General features: G+C 39.1%; 1 protein-coding gene across 1 annotated transcript in view; it reads right to left on the reverse strand.

Annotated features, from left to right (window-relative positions):
- LOC119890544 (polypeptide N-acetylgalactosaminyltransferase 18-like) overlaps positions 1-19,115 on the reverse strand; it is a 93,910-nt gene that overhangs the window by 21,427 nt on the left and 53,368 nt on the right. The window contains 2 exon segments of the mRNA XM_038701859.1: positions 5,053-5,190; positions 8,489-8,674. Coding sequence (XP_038557787.1) covers positions 5,053-5,190; positions 8,489-8,674 — 324 coding nt within the window.

The following is a 19,115-nucleotide window of genomic DNA, read 5'->3' on the forward strand; positions in this document are numbered from 1 at the left end:
TATAAATAAAAGCTGCTACACTAAAAAAAAATGCGTTGGATTGATATAATGGAACGCAATGATCGATCGGTGATGAGGGATGTGACTTTGAAATAAAATGAATGCAGTAGTGTTAAAGATATCAGAAGAGGAAATAAACAGAAAGCCTAAAACTGAGCGTTGACTTTAATATGTGTTACATCATTTCAATTTCCCATAAACATTTAGTCTAATAAATCAAAAGACACTATCTTATTCTGGGTTATTCAATAATGAATTCACAATCAGAATCAATAAATATAAATGCAAATAATAGCCTATAAGTATTGTGCCAGTAGAAATGATCCTGTGCCTCTGAGCAAGACATACAGTAACCTATAATTATTCATGTGCAGGTGTTTGTTAAACAGAGAGAATCATGCTGCTATTAGTATCAACACAGTGGACATGTGTGCAGACACAAACTCCATCAAAAGTCTCTACAGCTGTTAGAGCCGACTGACAGCTGATCCCAGCTGGATCATCAGAAACGGACGTCGCTTCAAGTGATGCTTCGGGGAAAGGACGTCTCATGTCTCTAAAAACACGTTTCCTTGTTCCTTTCCTCGGCGGGACTAAGACGCAAGTGAGGTGGATGCAATTAAGAGACTTGAGAAGTACCCAGAATCTGATGACAGTTGGTGGGTTGCCAGGCGACTGTCAATCAAATCTGATCAAATCACACCTACACAGTTCTGACAAGGCAGATGTGCTCAGTTTTTGAGGGTAAAACTCTTAATAAATAATACCTAAATAACAGGCACCCAGTACAAGATCAATAGAGGCTGGGGTCTACCACACCAGGCAGGACCCCAGGTGCAGACTGTACAAGGATGCCCCTGAGAGAGTACAGCACATAAAAGCAGGGTGTAAGATGCAGGCAGTAAGTGCGTACATGGAACGCCATAACCAGGTAGCTGGCATAGTGTACAGGAACATCTGCCATGAGTATGGGCTGGAAGTCCCAAAGTCAAAATGGAAGACACCTCCTAAGGTAGTTGAGAATGACCGAGCTAAGATCCTGTGGGACTTCAAGATCCAGAATGATGGCTAACCAACCAGACATCGTGTTGATCAACAAACAGCAGAAGGCTGTAGCGATAGATGTGGCAATCCCAAGCGACAGCAACATCAAGAAGGAACACGAGAAGCTTGAGAAATACCAAGGGCTGAAAGAGGAGCTAGAAAAGATGTGGAGAGTAAAAGCAAAGTAGTGCCAGTGGTAATCAGAGCACTGGGGGCTGTGACCCCCAAACTGGGAAAGTGGCAACAGCAGATTCCAAGTAAAACATCAGAGGTCTCTGTCCAGAAGAGTGCAGACTAGGAACGGCTAAGATACTGCGCAGAATCCTCAAACTCCCAGGCCTCTGGTAGAGGACCTGAGCTTGAGGATGACACATACCACCATACAAGGCACGGCAAGGCAAGTTTATTTATATAGCACATTTCAACACCAAGGTAATTCAAAGTGCTTTACATAAAATATAAAAGCAACAGGGAAATATAAAAAAGTTTAAAATTTAAATGAAACAGTAACAGATCATTCCTTATAAATAATCTACTGCCAAAACATGGTAAGAGCGAGGAAGCTGCATCTACCACCTGCTCTCTTCAACTCTGCAGTACATTATTTCCTCCACGGGGGAAAGAAAGTATTATCCAAACATTAAGTACTGCTTGTTGCCTTGCTCTCTGTTAAAAAATGTATCCACAGGACTGTTGGACAGGAGTATTAAACTGAAAAGAGAAAGGAGAAAGATTTTTGTATACCACAATCACCATCTAATACCAGCATCAGCCCAGGATATTCTCTGCAATGCACATGAACAGAATATAAATATTAAAGGATATTTACAGAAATTACAGATGAATCTAGGCCTGAGTGGGTTGAAACATTTAAAAGGTGAATCATACATTTTTATAAAGCTATTAGCTTTATAAAAATGTAAATCAGAAGCGTTACACTTGATGAACATGACTCAGGCTATGAGGCCCACAGGGTTTTTCATGCGCATCATGACAAAGGTCTGCCTGATTGCGAGATGCAAACTGCACCGCGGGGGGCTCCAGGGACGGTGGTTTGTGTGGGGGGGTGAATTAGGTAAAAATGCGAGATCTGAAGAACACATTTAGGCATGATTCAGCTCCCCATTGGCTTAGGAGACTACTTCTATCTGATAATCAGTAAATCCACATGGTCCCATGCAACAGCTCAGGTCTAAACATTTCTAGTGCAAAAGAGTGAAAAAAATGTAAATTATGCAACAGTGACACCTGTGGGGACAACAATATGTTAAAGTCACTTACCTGGCACCTTGATGATATTTTACAGTATATTTGCTCTCTTCCCTACTTTGTTCTGCAGCTGCTGCACAACAATTTCCCTTGGGATGAATAAAGGCCTTGGGGTTTTGGACAGCCATCTGTTTCTTCTCTATATTTACATTGCATTTCATGTTTTTCTATCGTGCAGGTAAACCTTTCTCATAGAATTTTATTTGTTATTTAACATTTCTTGTTGCAAGCTAATTTTCAGAAAACTTTCAGCAAGTGCTTTCAAAAAGTGATGGGGACAAAATCAGCCATTTCAAAAAGTGGTGGGGACATGCCCCCAGCGTCCCCAGTGTAAATGACATCTATGCTTTAGACCTGCTACTCGTATCTGATTTTTTCTCGAATGTCTTAATTTGGTGGATATGCGTAGAAATGACCAAAAAGCTCCCGGCTCCTCATCCCTATCCTGTAACACGCTCTCACATTCTCAATGCTGGCTCTGCAGGTAGCACCTGCAGTTAAATTCACTGTTAAGTTCATTTACTGGCCGGTGCCTATCCATCCTTGACAAAAATTGCACGTTTACTAGGAAACAAAATCAAATAACCTCCCCTGGCTAAACGATCAGACTCCAGCCCTTAAAAGATTATCTATGTTGAGCCATCCAAAAAAATGCCTCTTTTACCCAGTTTCAACCCATAACAATTTCAGTGTTAGAGAGACAGAGAGAGTACAGACTTCCATATAAAATCTTCCTCCTGCATGCTAGAGATCATCCCCACTATGCTGCTCAAAGTGGTATTTCCCACTTTTAGACCTGTTATCTCACACATTTAAAAACAATTCTGGCCTCTGGTTCTTTTCCTGACAGCTTTAAGCACACTATTGTTCACCCATTGCTAAACCTAATCTGGACCCGCTGTCCTTAAGTAATTATAAACCAAACTCCAAATTGTCTTTTTTATCTAAGGCTCTGGAGAAAGTTATCAAATCTTAACTGATATTATCTTTTATTAATAACATAAAATAATGCTTTAAACTGTTTCCAGTCTGGGTCTAGAGCACTGCACGGTACAGAGACAGCTCTTGTTAAGATAACTAATTACCTACTGCTGTCTGCAGACAGAGGTGACTGTTCGATTGTAGTTCTTTTAGATTTGGGTGCCGCATTCAATGCAGTCAATTATGGTATCCTCTTAACTTGTTTAGAGACTTGGGTAGGAATCAAGACCCTGTCTCTTGATGACACTCAACCCACAGATCCTAGCTGCTTAAGTAGTCTCACAACCTGCCTCTCTGATTTTAAATCCTGGATGTCCCAAAATTTCCTTAAATTTAACGATGATGAGCCTGAGGTAATTCTGTTCGGTCCCCCAAATTCCATCAGCTCTTCTGGTGCTAATCTTCACGGTCTATCAAGTAATATTAAGCCAAGTCAAACGTGCTGTTCAGTCATGTTTCTTCCAGCTCAGGATAATCTTTAAAATTAGGTGATTTTTTTCAATTTGTGATTTACAAAGTTCTAGAGTTCTAATTACTGCAACACACTTTATTCAGTATTCAGTTTTAAAACGCAGACTTTCAGTAACAGTTTCCCCGTTGTCGGCCCATGCAAAAAAAATCTCTGGTGTGGTACTTTCTTCTTTCACCAAATCTTCTGCAGCTGCGGAGTAGACAATCTGCTTCCTGTTTACGCCTGCACATGCATGCCATGTGTACGTGAACGGCCACTAGATGTGCATTTTCAGCCGTTTTAACATAGACGGAGATCAACTCTGATACGTAGCTACAATGCTTTTAAACAAAAAGGTAGAAGTGTAGATGTAGCCTAAGTCTCTAGCTTCGGTTAAATCTCTACTTTTTCTCTTTGTGAAAGAAGAGGAAGAAGAAGAATCATCATCATCATCATTATAATAATAAGAATCATCATCATTATTATTATTATTTTATTTTTGAGGATGAGGGAGCAATTAATAAATTTGACCTCAAACACATTCTTTGGAAATGTGTAGTAAAAAAAACAAAAACTAAAATAATCTTTATCCATGCTACAGTAGTGGCATAGCATATTATGACTCCTCAAACCACAGAGACTGACTAGCTCATCAAATGCATGTGGCAAATATAGAATAATGAGGTCAGCTAACTCGAAGAAATGAATGTAATGAGGCTGGCCTATTTCCTCGCTACATCCATCCACCATTTGAGTGTGTACAAGAAAAAAAAAAACATTCTTACAACATAGAAAGCAGTGCCATAATATTGCGGCCTGTGTGTCACTGTGTATTAGGGTGCTTCACAGTGATGTGAGGTAGGAGGACCGTGGAAGTAAAGCAGTTTGAGAACAACTAAGAATGGGCAAACAGAAACACTGCCAGCATGCCCTGTTGGCTGTCAGTTTCTCTGGCTTCTCTGACTAATAAAATTCAGCTGCAAAGCCCTCTAGTGGGATCTACTACATCTATATTTATGAGCTTCAGTTAATCTACATGCTTATCTACAGTATGTAGCCTATGTATCTAAGTTTATCACATTAATCCAACAGAAAATAATTTTTCAGTAACTTCTGAAGTGAGAAGGAAAGAGTCTAAGTCTCTGCAGAAAACCTCCTCTTTGTGAACTGTTTGTGCTCCTGACAGCAGCCATCCGGATCCCAACACAAGGGATTAAAATGATTTGCTCAGGCACGGTTTAGCCTTGTTTTGGCTTTTGCAGACACGGAGTTGAATTTGGGATAAAGAGGGAGGGGGGTCGGCTTACTACTCCATATGCGATGGTGTCGCTGTACATCCTCATCTCAGGGTAGATGTTCACCAGGTACCATCGGAAGGTTTTACACTGCAGCCTCTTCCTCAGAGCCTTCCTCTCAGAAATATCGCCAATATCTATCCCTGAGTCCTGGGTTAAAGCAAACAGCCAGACACAGAGAGAGAGAGAGAGAGAGAAACACACAGATGCACACAAAGCATAAAATTGATTAACTGTGGCTTGTGGAGAAGCAAATCAGATAATGGGCCATTGAGGAGCATTGTGAAGTCATTTGTTGTGTATTTGAATAGCTTCTATAGGGTTTGATTTTTTTCCTGTTCTGCCTTGAAAACCATCTACTGTACTATTCCAGCTGCCACATTACATAACCACACTCACAGTCAGTCTCATGTTACCACTGATGGAAGGTAGATTTATTCAAGAACTGTACTTTTAGGTACCATTTTATGCTACTCAGAACCCCATTTTACTACATTTCAGAGGCAAATGTTGTACTTTTTACACCACTACATTGATCTGGTGACTGTAATTACACATAGAAAAACACAATAAGCTTATAAAATACAATACATTGTTAAGATTAAACCAGTAGCTTCCAACATATATTGTCTTAAATTTGAAAGGCAATGTTTTTGCGACTTGTTATGTATAAAGTTGTAGTCGGTAAGAATTGAACGTACACTGCATAACACTGTATTAGAGACTGCTCCTTGCTCTGATTGGTTGTTTTGTTCAGGGAGTGGTGGATTCTTGCAAATGACATTAGGAGCAGTAGGAGAAGCCAGAGGAACCTGATTAAAAAACTTTTTAAATTTTTTTCTTTTCTTTTTTTCTCATGTACTACTGTCAAGATTTAGTGACAGTTTTAGCAAATATGACAAAATGCTATTCTTAAAATAATTCCTTACTGCAGCTTTAAAATGTCAAAAATGTTGAGTTGTTAGCAGTTCCACAAAATAGACATTTCCCTCTAAACTGATCACATTGCTACATATAAATAACAGTTTGAGGCCCTTTGTGACCCTTTGGAGGGGACCAACCCTGTTGGAAACCAGTGGACTAAACTACCAAACTGTATATAAACTGTAACTCCACCAGGGCCAGCTGGTATCAGTAAAATGCTGCTTACACGTTGATGTCTCAGTAACAATGTAATCATGTCATATGATACATAGAGGCAGATTCTATGAATGAACACTTTTACTTTACCTTACCTTAAGTACATTTAGCTGCTGATAATTCTGTACTTTTACTTAAGTGTGAATTTAAATACAGTATTTTTTTTTACAGTGTGTTGTTGGCACTTTTACTTAAGTAAAGGGTCTGAGTACTTCTTACAATCTGCCCCATGTTTAGCACTGGATTTCACCTTACGTCACTGATGCCTCCCTTTTATAACTCAAAAATGTTCTCTAGCACTCAAAAACATCAACAAGTGGACTCAGACGGGTGCAGACGTAATATGAACATTGGCACCATGTTGATTTTTACACTCTCAGAGGTAAATTAACACTGACAGTTTTGCTGTGTAGTTAATTCATGGGGCTAAAGCTGGGGCTAAATTTCATGCTTCTTGAGTACAGACTCTGTTAAATGGCTCATTATTGACTGAATGAATTGCCTGCAGATGTTCATCTATTCATAATGTGGATTTACATATTCAAACAGATTATGCGGGAGGAGAAAAAAGCTTCAGTGAACAAACATTTGACTTCGCCTTTGAGGGATGCTACATTTAACATAAGTTGACAGTGCAATAATTTATTTAAATTTACTGAATCCAGTTCAAGATCGAATAAAAATATTTACATTCTAAAAACACTGAAATATAACACTACAATCCCAAAAACACAAGACAACATGTAGCATATATGGTTTGTATCAGGTAGATTCATGATGATTGTGCAAACTGTGAGACATTTTGTAAAAATATTGAGTTGATGACACTGCAAATGTCTTATATCAAATAATACATTAAAGTCTCAAATAAAAACATTAAAAAGAATAAAAATACACATTGGAATAAAATAAATTATGTATATCTATATCTTTGTACTTATTTTTTCTCTTTGTATTATATTATTATTATTATCATCATTATTTTCCTCTAAAGTCAAAGCTGTAATCCAGATATTTTCTTTAACTCATCAATGTTATTGTTGTTGTTTGCACTGAATTTTCTTGATGCTAATGTCTCAGTTTAGACCATTTTATTTAATCACATTAAGTATTTATTTATTCTGTTGCACGTATTTAATTCAGGACATTCTGTATGTGACAAGAAATAATCTAATCTGAGCACTCTGCAGGTGTCAGGGGCCTGAGTCAACTAAACATCTGTGATGGGAGGAGAACAGCTGATAACAGATGACATTCAACACTGCACATTTTCTTCTGTGTTTGTGCATCTGACTTCTGTATGAATGCTCCCTTTGAATTTTGACAACATCAAATCCTGCATACAGGTAATATTAAAACTGCAAATCAAACAATGCCTGGTACTCTTTTTGTTGTTTCTACATCTATACTGCAACATGTTATAAATACAATAACACTTATATACTGTAAAATGCTCACTGGTGATTACTGATGCAGAGGTGTTTTCTTCCTTTTCTGCACACATATGATGTCTAAATGGCTCTGCTATCTGTCAGTTAGGTCTACAGCCAGTTCTATAGCTGACATCTGACAACTAAAAATTAGGACACGTGTACATCCTGAGGATTGTGTTAAAATCATCCACTGTTTCATCTCAGCTGTCTTTAGAGCTGCTAAACTGACTCTGCTTTAAGAAAAAGTGTTTCAGGGGTATATTTTCCTCTTCAGTTACTCAGATTAAGGCTTGTGGTTTCTGTTTTTTCCACTTGTCAACAAAAAATAATCACATATTGGTTTAATGTAATATACTGATTTTTACCCAGATTATATGTCAATAATCTCAATAATCGCAATATGACTTTTTCTCCAAATCGTGCAGCCCTAGTTCAGAGCAGTAAAAAAAGCACAGCATAGAATCCTCTTCAATTCAAACAGAGTCAAGATAAAAATGGCAAATGCTGTGGGAATCTTAGTAGCATAGTGGTTAAGACGCATGACATACAACTTAAACCTCTCATTCCATTTCCTGTTTGCATATCAACTGTAACCCATTAAGTAAAGGCAAAATGCCAAAAACAAAGTCTGTTATGTAACAAATTGGCGAATCCAAATGAGCTTTGAGTCCCTCAAAGTGATAATAAAACAGCTGAACTGCTAAGTGGTTGTGTTGCAATGTATTTTTAAAACATGATTTTCACACAACTTTTGTTATTGAAAATTGGATAATATGTGGTTTTGTTCAGTATTCAAAATAAACACACATACAGTCTCAGAAAATATTGTGATCTGCGAATTTCACAAAAAAAACATGACTGACATGATCACTCACCTCCATGGGAATGTTCCATGCCATGTAGACATGGCTTTTAAACTCGTCCATCCAAACTTCTGCAACTCTGAGGGCGTTTCGCCGCACGTGAGACGTCAGATCCTCAGTGTAGGGTTTGTGAGCACGCTCTATATGGGCGATGCGAGCGCAGGGCAGAACCTCAACACTGCCGCCACACTGCCACACCTGGTTTTAAACATTGCAAACGCAAAGAAAAGAGAAAATGTGTAATTCACCTACACAACAATAGCCTTGCAATGAGTCTGCTTTCCTTGTTAAAGTTCAGTTAAAAATGTTCAGTTGTGGCCTCAAAGTAAAAAAAAGTTACAATACACACACGCACAGACTTCAATACTTGAAACCACAGCTGTCCCAAAGGCTGCACCGATATAGCTTTGACATCATGCACCTGATGTCCATGTTAGCTACAAGTTAGTCCTTCTTTGGAGCAGTGAAATAATGTATGAGGTTGACTTTATAAACACAAAACCCAATTCCTCGTGCTGCCAGGAAACTCAAATCTTATGACAAACACATTTTCACCACTGACTTACTAACTTGATGAAAAATGACAAAAAAAATTTCTGTGTTAAGAACATTTTCCACTGTTCTATTTATATCATATGTCAATCTATTAATTTACTTTAGACACCCTTGTTTCTGTACTCCTTTAGTATCTCTGGTCTGATGCGGCATCAGACTTAAAAATGGGCTGTTACTCAGGCTGGAGAACATTTGGGGGATCACTATGCATCAGGCCACGATGGCATCATTTCTATGCTGCTAAAAGCCCAATTTGGCCAACAAGCAGAGGCCCTTTATCACCTCTCCAGCCTACTGTATCTTTCACTGTGAAGAGTCGTCCCCATGGTGGAAAATGTTAATGTCCGAGTGCCCAAGAGGAGAAGCCTGAGTCCTTGATGACTCAAAACCAGTGGCACTAACTGCTCACATAATGAAGACCTCTGGGAGCCCCAAGACCCTGGTGCAGGGATCTCTGGTGTGGTGCTTACATCCAGCAAATGAGGACTGGCAGTGATAACGGATTCCTTCATGAAGACTAAATATTTTGTTAAATATATCTTGTGTACATGTAATGGCACTTTCTGTAATAGTTTTGCAGCATCATATGCATTTGTCAGTTTTTAGATTGTTCAACATTATGTTATCAGATTATTCAGATCTCTGTATACACTGCATGCAGCAAAAAACAAAGAAACCAAATGCAGTTCCTACACACAGTATATTTCTAATCAAACATGCAATCAAGCACTGAAATGGTTGGTTTTGGTAATTTATGTAAACCCACTCAATTTATATTCTTATTTACATTATTTCTTGTATTCATTAACAGCCCTAATTACCCATTAGTTATTAACATTTCAATTTATTTAGTATTTTTTTAATTAACATTAATACATCAAAAAGGATATGAATTTCTGAGTTACAAAAACTGGAAAAGATCTACATGAGAATTAAAGTTTGGAGGGAAATGAATTAGACCGTACAATGCTGCTGATTAGTATCGAATGGTATTTCAAAGCAATTCAAAGACTTCACCAAAGCATTGAAGATGTGCTCTTCTGTTTACATGCTCACATTTGTATGGAGGCCTAACTACCACAGCCTGTGGAGGATGCTCGGAATTCACTTCAATGTGCTGAGCTTCACATTATTCCAGGACACCCGGTGTTTCAGTATGAATATGGTTGAAATAAGGTTGACATCCTCACGCTGTGCTGTTACGTGAGAACCAAATAGCACAGCTGACATGCTTCTAGTGTTAAAGTTAAATGTGTAATTTCCATAAAAATACCACTGCCAAAGAACACACACTGTTTGGTGCAGATGAGCATCCTTGAGGAAGAGCAACAAACATCAGATGTGACAAAAATTGTGATTGGGACTTATGATAGGAGGAGAAGAGCTGTTTTTTGTATTTCTTTTGCAGCAGTCAACACTGAACCTGTTGGAGGTCCCACAATTAGAATATACAGCTGGCAATTAGCTGAGCTTTATTATACATACTGATCAGACACTGTATGGATTTATACACACAATTATGCAAGGGGCTGTGTTGTTAACAGGCAGCAGGACAATTTTTCTAATCAGAGATTTCTCTGGGAGGCAGTTGACCAAATATCAATTTAACAGTTCAATCTATGAAGGAGGAACATCTTGTATAATATTTTCCCCCCAGTTTTAAGATGGACATAGAATTGAGCTTGTTATCTCAGTCTGTGTAAATATTTTACAAGTAACACTGAATTAAAAGCTCATGTGGTATTTAAATAAGATGCTTCAAAAGAAACTGGTTAGTTGTGGCAGCTGCAGTGGTGTTGTGGTATCACACTAAAAACTTCAGACTTCTTATTCATGTTACAGATGTAACCTAGTCCAGTCACATCCAGCCATACTTACAGTACATAACATACAGATCAACATGCTGATTCAACTAAATAATCCCTCATAACAAACCCTGGTTGCCAGTTGATGTCAAGAGTACCAAGCTGCAGATCAACAAAAACTATTTGGTTATGTTGTCTGCCTATTTATAAAAAGTCACCCAAAGTTCCAGTTTGATTCTTTCTTGTGTTTTGTAACCTGTCTGTGTTCAGTCTGTCAATCACCCTGCTTGTCTATGTCTGTCTGCTGCCCTAATTTGTGCTCCCGCCCTTCTGGTTAGCCAGTGTTTAAATGCTGATCATTCCTGAGGCCTTTCTCATTTGTCAGTTTGTACCTCCTCAACTCCCCGCTCCTCGACTCCTCGCTTCGCATCTTAGTCCCTCCCACCCGGAGGAGTTGAGGAGGAGACGTGAGGAGAGAGGAATCGAGGAAACAGGTTTTTAAGAAATGAGATGTCCTTGCCCCGGAGCTGTCATTTTAAAGCGACGTCAGTTAAATATGACATGTTGCACAGCTGCATTATCTGTCTATGTTTTGAGCCTTCTGCTTTGATATCCGTTAAAGGAGCAGACCAGCTGTCAACACTAATACATAAAGGCTACAGACAATAATCTTCACAATCCAGAAACATGTCTGTCAACATTATGGTATGTAGAAACATCTCAAGGTTGCAATTAACACTATATTGTATGTTGAAAACAGTCACAGATTACAGTAGCCTAATCACACACTACACAGAAATCGAACAACTTTTTTTTGGCGGTGCAGCTTTTGCCTGAAAATGGGAGATAATTTCAGCCCTCAGCTTGATGAGGTGAGCGTTTCATCATCAGTCCCTTTAAGAAATGACACAGTAACATATAGCACGAGTTACAACTGTCATCACACGACTCTACTGTAGGAATGAGATGCGTAGACAACATACTGGCCACTATTATTACAACATGAAACAAAGCAGATCAGTGCTGAATGCTCTGGTTGATATTACAGACTATTAATTTGACGTCAGCAGCTGTTTGCACTGTTTTGTCACGATTATAGCAGCTGAATTGATGTGATGTGTGAATACGCTTCGACATTATCTGAATCCTCATGTGCGCATAAATCATCTACCTGTCCCCCACCAAACAAATTATTTTCTCAGATTTAGAGACCAGCACCCGCAAGGACATTTTAACCCACTTCTAGCTGTCACTGTAGCTTTCCAGGTGATTTCTTTATTGTGTGGTTGGTATGACTCTTTTCTTTAACAATTTACTTTGACGATTAGAGAGGCTGCTGTCATTTAAACGTTTCCATGCGCAGTAATGTCAAAGCAAATATTGTTGGACAAAACAAAAAAACTGCAGTAATAAACTTGACAGGACAGGCAGAGGAAACTCTCCAGAGGAAGCGGAATAAAAGTTTTAGCTTCTATAATCCATTTTTAGATGCGCTGATGGAGCTCAGGATTGATCAGGAGGATGGCTGTTTTACTTCAAACAGTTTCACTGTATGAACCTGGACTGTGTGTGAGACCTTTTTGGATGTGTAGAAGAACATATATATTAACATTAGATCCTGACTGATCCTGTTGATGTGTCGGGAGATTTAAATATGAAGTTATGTTGCTGTGCCTCGTGCGTAAATGCACACAGTGTCTCTCTTAATGGGGAGATGCTTCACCCTATTTCACCTAGCCACTATTCACAGTGTTCATTTTAAAGATCCTGCCTGCCAATCCACACATCACATTCAACAATAACAACATCAGTAATATGAAGGTGAAATGTCATTAAGGAATGTGGTTAGAACAGCACTTTATGACGTGCTACACAAACAGTGAGAGGTAAAGGTACTTTATTTGTCACATACACATATATGTAGCGAGATTCATCCTCTGCATTTAACCCATCCCTGAAGGGAGCAGTGGGCAGCGCCTGTTTCCCAACTCTCTCCTGGAGGCACCCTAGTCCTGCATGTTTTAGATCTCTCTCTGCTCCCACACAGCTGATTTAGCATTTAGCTTCAGCAGTTCATAACGAGTTGATCATTTGAATCAGCTGGGAAACACTTGCTGTAGGCCACTGTGCTGCAAAGGCAGAGAGTTTGATTTTAATAACTCCTGTATTTGAGCAAGTTTTCTGCTCATGTTCAAAACTTTCTGCTCATTCAAAATCTATCCCACATATCTGTGTTCTCTGACATGTTGAGAAAAGAGACGTAACATTATGAAAGGAACGTCATCATTTAATGGGAATTCATATTATTCTTTAAAGGTCTACCTGCCCTATACTTTACTGTGCAATAGCCTGTGTTATTGCTCTGCTGATGTGGTTGTATCCCTTTCAGACTGTCTGAAAGACATCAGAACCATTTGGGATTGTACTGGATGAGACAAGAAAGTGGAAAACCCAAACTAACTGAAAACACTTCTGATCAGGCAAAAATCTCACCCCAAATCCACTAAAATGTTAACTTCAGCACCTCTGATAAAGTGCAGCCCACAGCCACTTCAGTAGGAAGAATCCTGGAGTGGCGAGACAGCCAAAACAGAGCAAGTTCCTCAGTTTTTAAATTGTTATATTGCAAAACTTTACCAGATCCGTTACCACTCTTTCACAAACTTACTAAGATTCACAGTGCGAAAGTGGGTCCACTTGATTACTATTACGGCATACGTCACTGACGCATCAGTGGAGCAGAGTTTATTCGCGCCGCGAGTCGATGTTATCAGTTTATACATTCTCAGTTGTCTTTCACTGTGTGAGAATATTAATGTGTGGCCAAGCAAAAGCCTCCGGGTCTCAAAAGTGAAGCCCATGCGGAAATGTGAAATGGCCAAGAAGGTGAAATTCCACTCATTGCAAAAAGAAGCCAGATTGCATTGTATTCATGGCAAAATTTCCTTGCTTATCACTTGATTTATCAGTAACCTCAGTAAATACTTTCCTAATGAGTTTATGGTCTCAATCGTTAGTTAGTAAGTCTTCTCATTTTGTACATTATGGTCTCATTTTGAGTAAAATAGACTATAAAGCAGGGTATACTGAGGGAGTGGCTATGCTGTGACTGACAGGTAGCATAAATGGCGACCTGTCAATCAGGATGGAGGCAACTTGTATCCTTGTATCCACTGCACTGGGTACATTTGACCAGTGCCGTTGAAAAAGCTTATTAGGAGTTGGCCGCGTAGAATAAGTACATTTTGCTTTAAGCCTGTTTTTAGCTAGCCAAAATTAGAATCCCATTAATAATTATATATATTAATATCATTAGAATCCCATTAATAATTAATATCACAGTTAACATGCACCTTGCTAACCAAGCTAGCTAGCGCCACCCTCTCGTCCAAAAATGGTCACTTCCAGTCATATCTGCTTCCATAAAATCTCCTCCTCCCTGCTGTCCAATGCTGCTGTGCTAGCAACACCAACACTCCCCCGTTGGTCTGTGAGGCTGTACAGGATTGCTTTGACCTAATTGCTAATGTAGACATGCTCCCAATTACAATGCTAACATGCAGGTATAATGGTTACCATGTTCACCAACTTAGTTTAGAGTGTTAGCATGCTACTTACTTTTGCAGGTCAGAAACAACAAATTCAAATTCTGAACAGACAATTGATCCTATGGGGGATCATGAATGTCTGCAGGGGCGGCTTGTTCATTAGGGCGACCAGGCGACGCACCGTCAAGCCGGGAAAAGCAGGGGATATTTTTCTCACACTTTCTACCACACTGTTAGTGAGCGGTGACTGTTTTTGACAGACAGTTTGTCTTTGAATATCGCTGTCCAATCAATATCAAGTCGTGTTCCGTGGAGTCCCGCCTCTTTTGGGGCGAATTCAGTCTGGTTGTAAATCACCCAGATCTCTCTCATTGACTTTCATGTAAAGGCAGTTTTTTTCGAGCTGCGGCCACTGCAATGCAATCTCTATGGGTTCCGGGAGGGCTCGCACTTACGTGTTTACGTCATGCGCCCAGCAGTAGAGCTATGATTCTGCCACCTGAAAACGACTCGGCAGTCCTCCAGCTTGTTGCTCTCACTACAACCAGCAGCTGTAGAAAATGTACGTTCAGGCTGAAAATTCAATCGTGGTGTTGTGTCGGGAGATGCAGTGACTTTACCAGCGGTGAGTAAGACACAGTATAATAATACATACAAGCTATGAGGAGAGCAAAAGTCCGCTAGCCACTAGGCTAATTTATGCTCTGTAAAATGCCAGAGGCTTAGCTAATAACTGTGACTGTAAAAAATATTGATAGTTATTATTAATTGCCCCCCCCTGAGAGATTTGGCAGGAGCCGCCACTGAATGTCTGAACCACATTTCATGGCTATCAAGGTAGTTTATTTATCAAAATACAACACAAGGTTGTATAACAAAAAGAAAGTTTGTAGTCCCTTAATGCTACACACAGGTAACATATAAAATAAATAAAATAAAACAATATATACAAATATTTATACATACATATAGGCCTACACATACACAGACACACCCAGAAAATTCTGCAGTGCATTATTTGAATTTGCGTTTGGGGTTAATGTAAACAGCAACAACAAATTGATAATATGGTTTTCATCTTCACATAAGAAGTCTGACATTTGGGAAACTGTCCATTCAGTAGTTCAATCCATTCAATAGCTTTACTCAAAATCACAAATGTCAACCTCATGGTGGCGCAAGAGGGAAAGTCACAGTATCACCAAAGTCACTTGGATTTATCCTCTTGGCATTATAAATATCTGTGCCACATTTCATAGCAATCCATCCAACTGTTGTTGAAAAGTCTGGACCAGAGTGGTGGACCGACACTGCCAATGCTAGAGCGATGCTGCTAGATTGGATAAAAATATGAACAGATTAATAGACAACTAAAATAATTAGTTGCAGTCTTCCTCCAACCCACCCCAAAAAACACGATTTAGGAGATAATTTGTTCATGCTGAAAATGGTGCAGTAAAATATTGGTATAATTGTGCCAGCACAAAACATAATCAATTACACCTTGTATTCTCCCTCCATTCTTCTGTGTCAACTTTCCTTTCAGACAATGAAACAAATGCCTCAAAATGTTTGCCTGCTGCGTGATACCCCCTGCAGTTAATCACTAATTGTCTGCTACCCTTTTCCAAATGAATCCCTAGAAATGGGTCATTACTGTCACGACAGAAGTCGGAGTCTCCCATTACTATGGAGGATGTATTGTTATTCTATTCAAAATTCAACAATTCTATACAGTCGGATACAGTTCCTAATGGTGCCCTCCCCTTGAATGATCAAACCCACCATCTAATTTGCATGGTGACTCATAAAATCTGTTTTCCAGTGCGTTGCTGAAGAGGAAAGCTCGGCTCAACAACACTGCAACTAACAATTACACAACACTTTACTCCAAGATGGTGGCAATATCTTGGATGAAAGACTCCACCTTCATGCTGTCTAAAAGTTTTAAAATAGCAGTTAGGTTTCACAAAACTTTTGACACTTGGTCCGTGTCATTTAGGCGTGGTATCGTATGTCACCCACGCTGCGGTACAAACAAATCAAATCACCACTTTTAGTCCATGTTTAAGTCTTCTTTGTGTTTTTAAAAGCCAGGCTCTTCACTCCACCCAGTCTCCCTGACTCCACAGCGATGGAACAATCTCAGTCAAGACTCCACAACCACTCCCTTCCCTAAAAAACTCATCTCCTCAAGAAATACCTCACGTCCCTTGCTCCCACTTGTATCACATCCCTTTCTGCCACATCCTCCTGCAAATATGCTCCTGTCTAAATCTGATCTTCCTCTCTATCTAGCTGTTCCTCTAATTTCTTTTTGTAGAACTTTTCTGGCAGAGAAGCTGTCTCACATTACAGCAGTGTTTGGTTAGATTTATCATCAGGGCACCATCAGCCTAAGCCTAAACTAATTTTACTGCTGCCCTCATCATAATTTGCTTTGGATAACAGAACAAGCTAAATACCTTTAATGCAAATGTAATGTGAGTAGAAGTGCTTTATTCATTTTTCTGTCTACAGTGATGCCAGTCACCAAGCAGTGTCTAGTGGCCTAAAGTGGATTTTGATGGGAGTACTCACAAGGTTATTTCAAAAATCTTTGAGGATATGAAGCATACTAATGATGCAGTTTTATGGTGCAGGAATTTGTCAAATCAAATCAAAGAAAATCTAATCTTAAACTGAGTGATTTGATTGTAAAACTACTTACTAATTTCATGGACTTTTTGCAACCTCTGGTTTGTGTATGGTTCACTGCATTAAAGTATTCCACCTAAAATCTATCTTTAGAGTGTCAAGCACTCACCCCCTGTAGGCTTGAAAGAGCGGCTGTAAAATGTTTGTGTTTTCTTCTTCACTAAAAACAGCAGCAGCTTGAAGTTGTATCAGTTACAATGGATACCAAAAGTTTCACAAAGGATCAAAACGTGCATAAAATGTCTCAAAAATGCTCCTGCAGCACAAAGCATTTCTCTGCTGCTCATCATATGCTCAATATTGTTCCACTAGCTTAATACAAAGCTTATCTGGTTTTCTATTTCCGTAATCAAAGTTTTGTTTCATATTTATTGTCATTATTACTTAACCAAGATCTTCCTGTGTTTTGGTTCATGGGAAACCGGGGGACAATATAATTAAATCTTAAGTAAAGAGGTAAACATGAAACAGCAAATTATGCTTTACATTTTTAATTACTTTCATCATTTCAAAGTTCTCCAACAGACGCAGTGTATTTGTACATTTTACACTATTATTACCCAATTATTACTATGCTCGATTATTATGGGGAGACTATGATTGCCAAATCCTAGCTTAGCAACTGTAACTATGCACAGCAGGTCTGTGCAGCTTTTGATTTCTCTGCATGTTGAAGAAGTGTGCATAGGGCATAAGCTCTTCAACCAAAAACACAATAGCCAAACTGTGAGAAATGTATTGTGTTACCTGCAAACGTTGGCATGCTGGCTGTCTTACTACTTACAGTAACCTTGTGTTACTTTAGTTAGCTACATTTTATGGGGTCACAGGCTGCGTTATGGGGAATGGGGATTCAGGACCAGGCTCTTTTTGGTTAATACCACGGCCAGCTGGCTAGCTTGCAATACAAGAATAATGTGTTGACATTTGACCTGGCAGATGCAGCTTTAGCTTCAGTCTTCTAGCGTGATGTCAGTATGTAGGATCAAGACATTTTTAAGGCCTTTTTAAAATGAGTCAAATGCTGAAGTTTTAGCAGGAGACAGAATTTTCAACCAACCAACAAAATAACATTAATTAGCTAGCTGGCTAGACCTGATACAATTCACCCAAAAATGTTAAGCTTGACAGGTGTCAGAAATTAATGGAGGTAGAGCTTGTTGAACAATTATTGTTATTTTAATTATTGTTATTATTGAGTGAAACACAACTATTTATTATGTTTGATAAATGCAGATGGGCCATGGTGTTAATAAACTGTAGCTCGGAAAGATGACTGCGTTGCGCGTGGAAATACATTCATATGCGTGTGCGAGAAATTAAACTCACGCATTTGAGCAAGAAACATCTGTGGGACCAGTCCAGAGACAGGATGTGAGGGAACTCCTCATACTGTACATCATTTTAAAACAAGACAGTGAAGTTTTGTTACAACTCTGGACTAATGAAAGATAGGAAGCAGTGGATTCACATTGAATATTAAAATGTTGATTAGCTGGACAGAATAAACATCACATATTCAGCCCAGTCATTTTATAAATAATATTTTATATTTGAAAAATTCAAACTGGCTCATCCAGGTTCATCCAGGCTCATATATAGAAAATATGTATAATTTACAGGGTCTATGCTTAAGTTTGTCAGTAGAGTAGATGCTGATTCATCAACCAGTACAAGAACAGACTCCAGTCAGTCAGCCAGTACAAGCACAGCTGATCCACATCCAGCCTCAGCCAGTACGAGCACAGCCAGAGATATACAGCCACCATCAGATACAAGTAGCTCTGACCCTAATGGAACAGTTGCTGCTCCATCACATGACCCAGCAGATTGGCCCCCAGTCTTAACAGACTTTATAAGGACTGAGTTAGTGCACAGAGGTGTGTTCAAATCAGCACTGGACTTTTCTAGAAGAGGTTTATATTCAGGATTCTTAGAGAGGGAGGATTGTAATGAGAGCTTTGTGGTGTCAGGTGTGACTGCAGCAACTCTGTTTTTGCACTGTGAGTTACAGCCAGTTTGTGACCGAGTGGT

Source organism: Micropterus salmoides, unplaced genomic scaffold, assembly GCF_014851395.1.
Source record: "Micropterus salmoides isolate LMB-PRFRI ecotype aquatic unplaced genomic scaffold, ASM1485139v1 Ms_hic_scaffold_6, whole genome shotgun sequence".
NCBI classification, from domain to species: domain Eukaryota; kingdom Metazoa; phylum Chordata; class Actinopteri; order Centrarchiformes; family Centrarchidae; genus Micropterus; species Micropterus salmoides.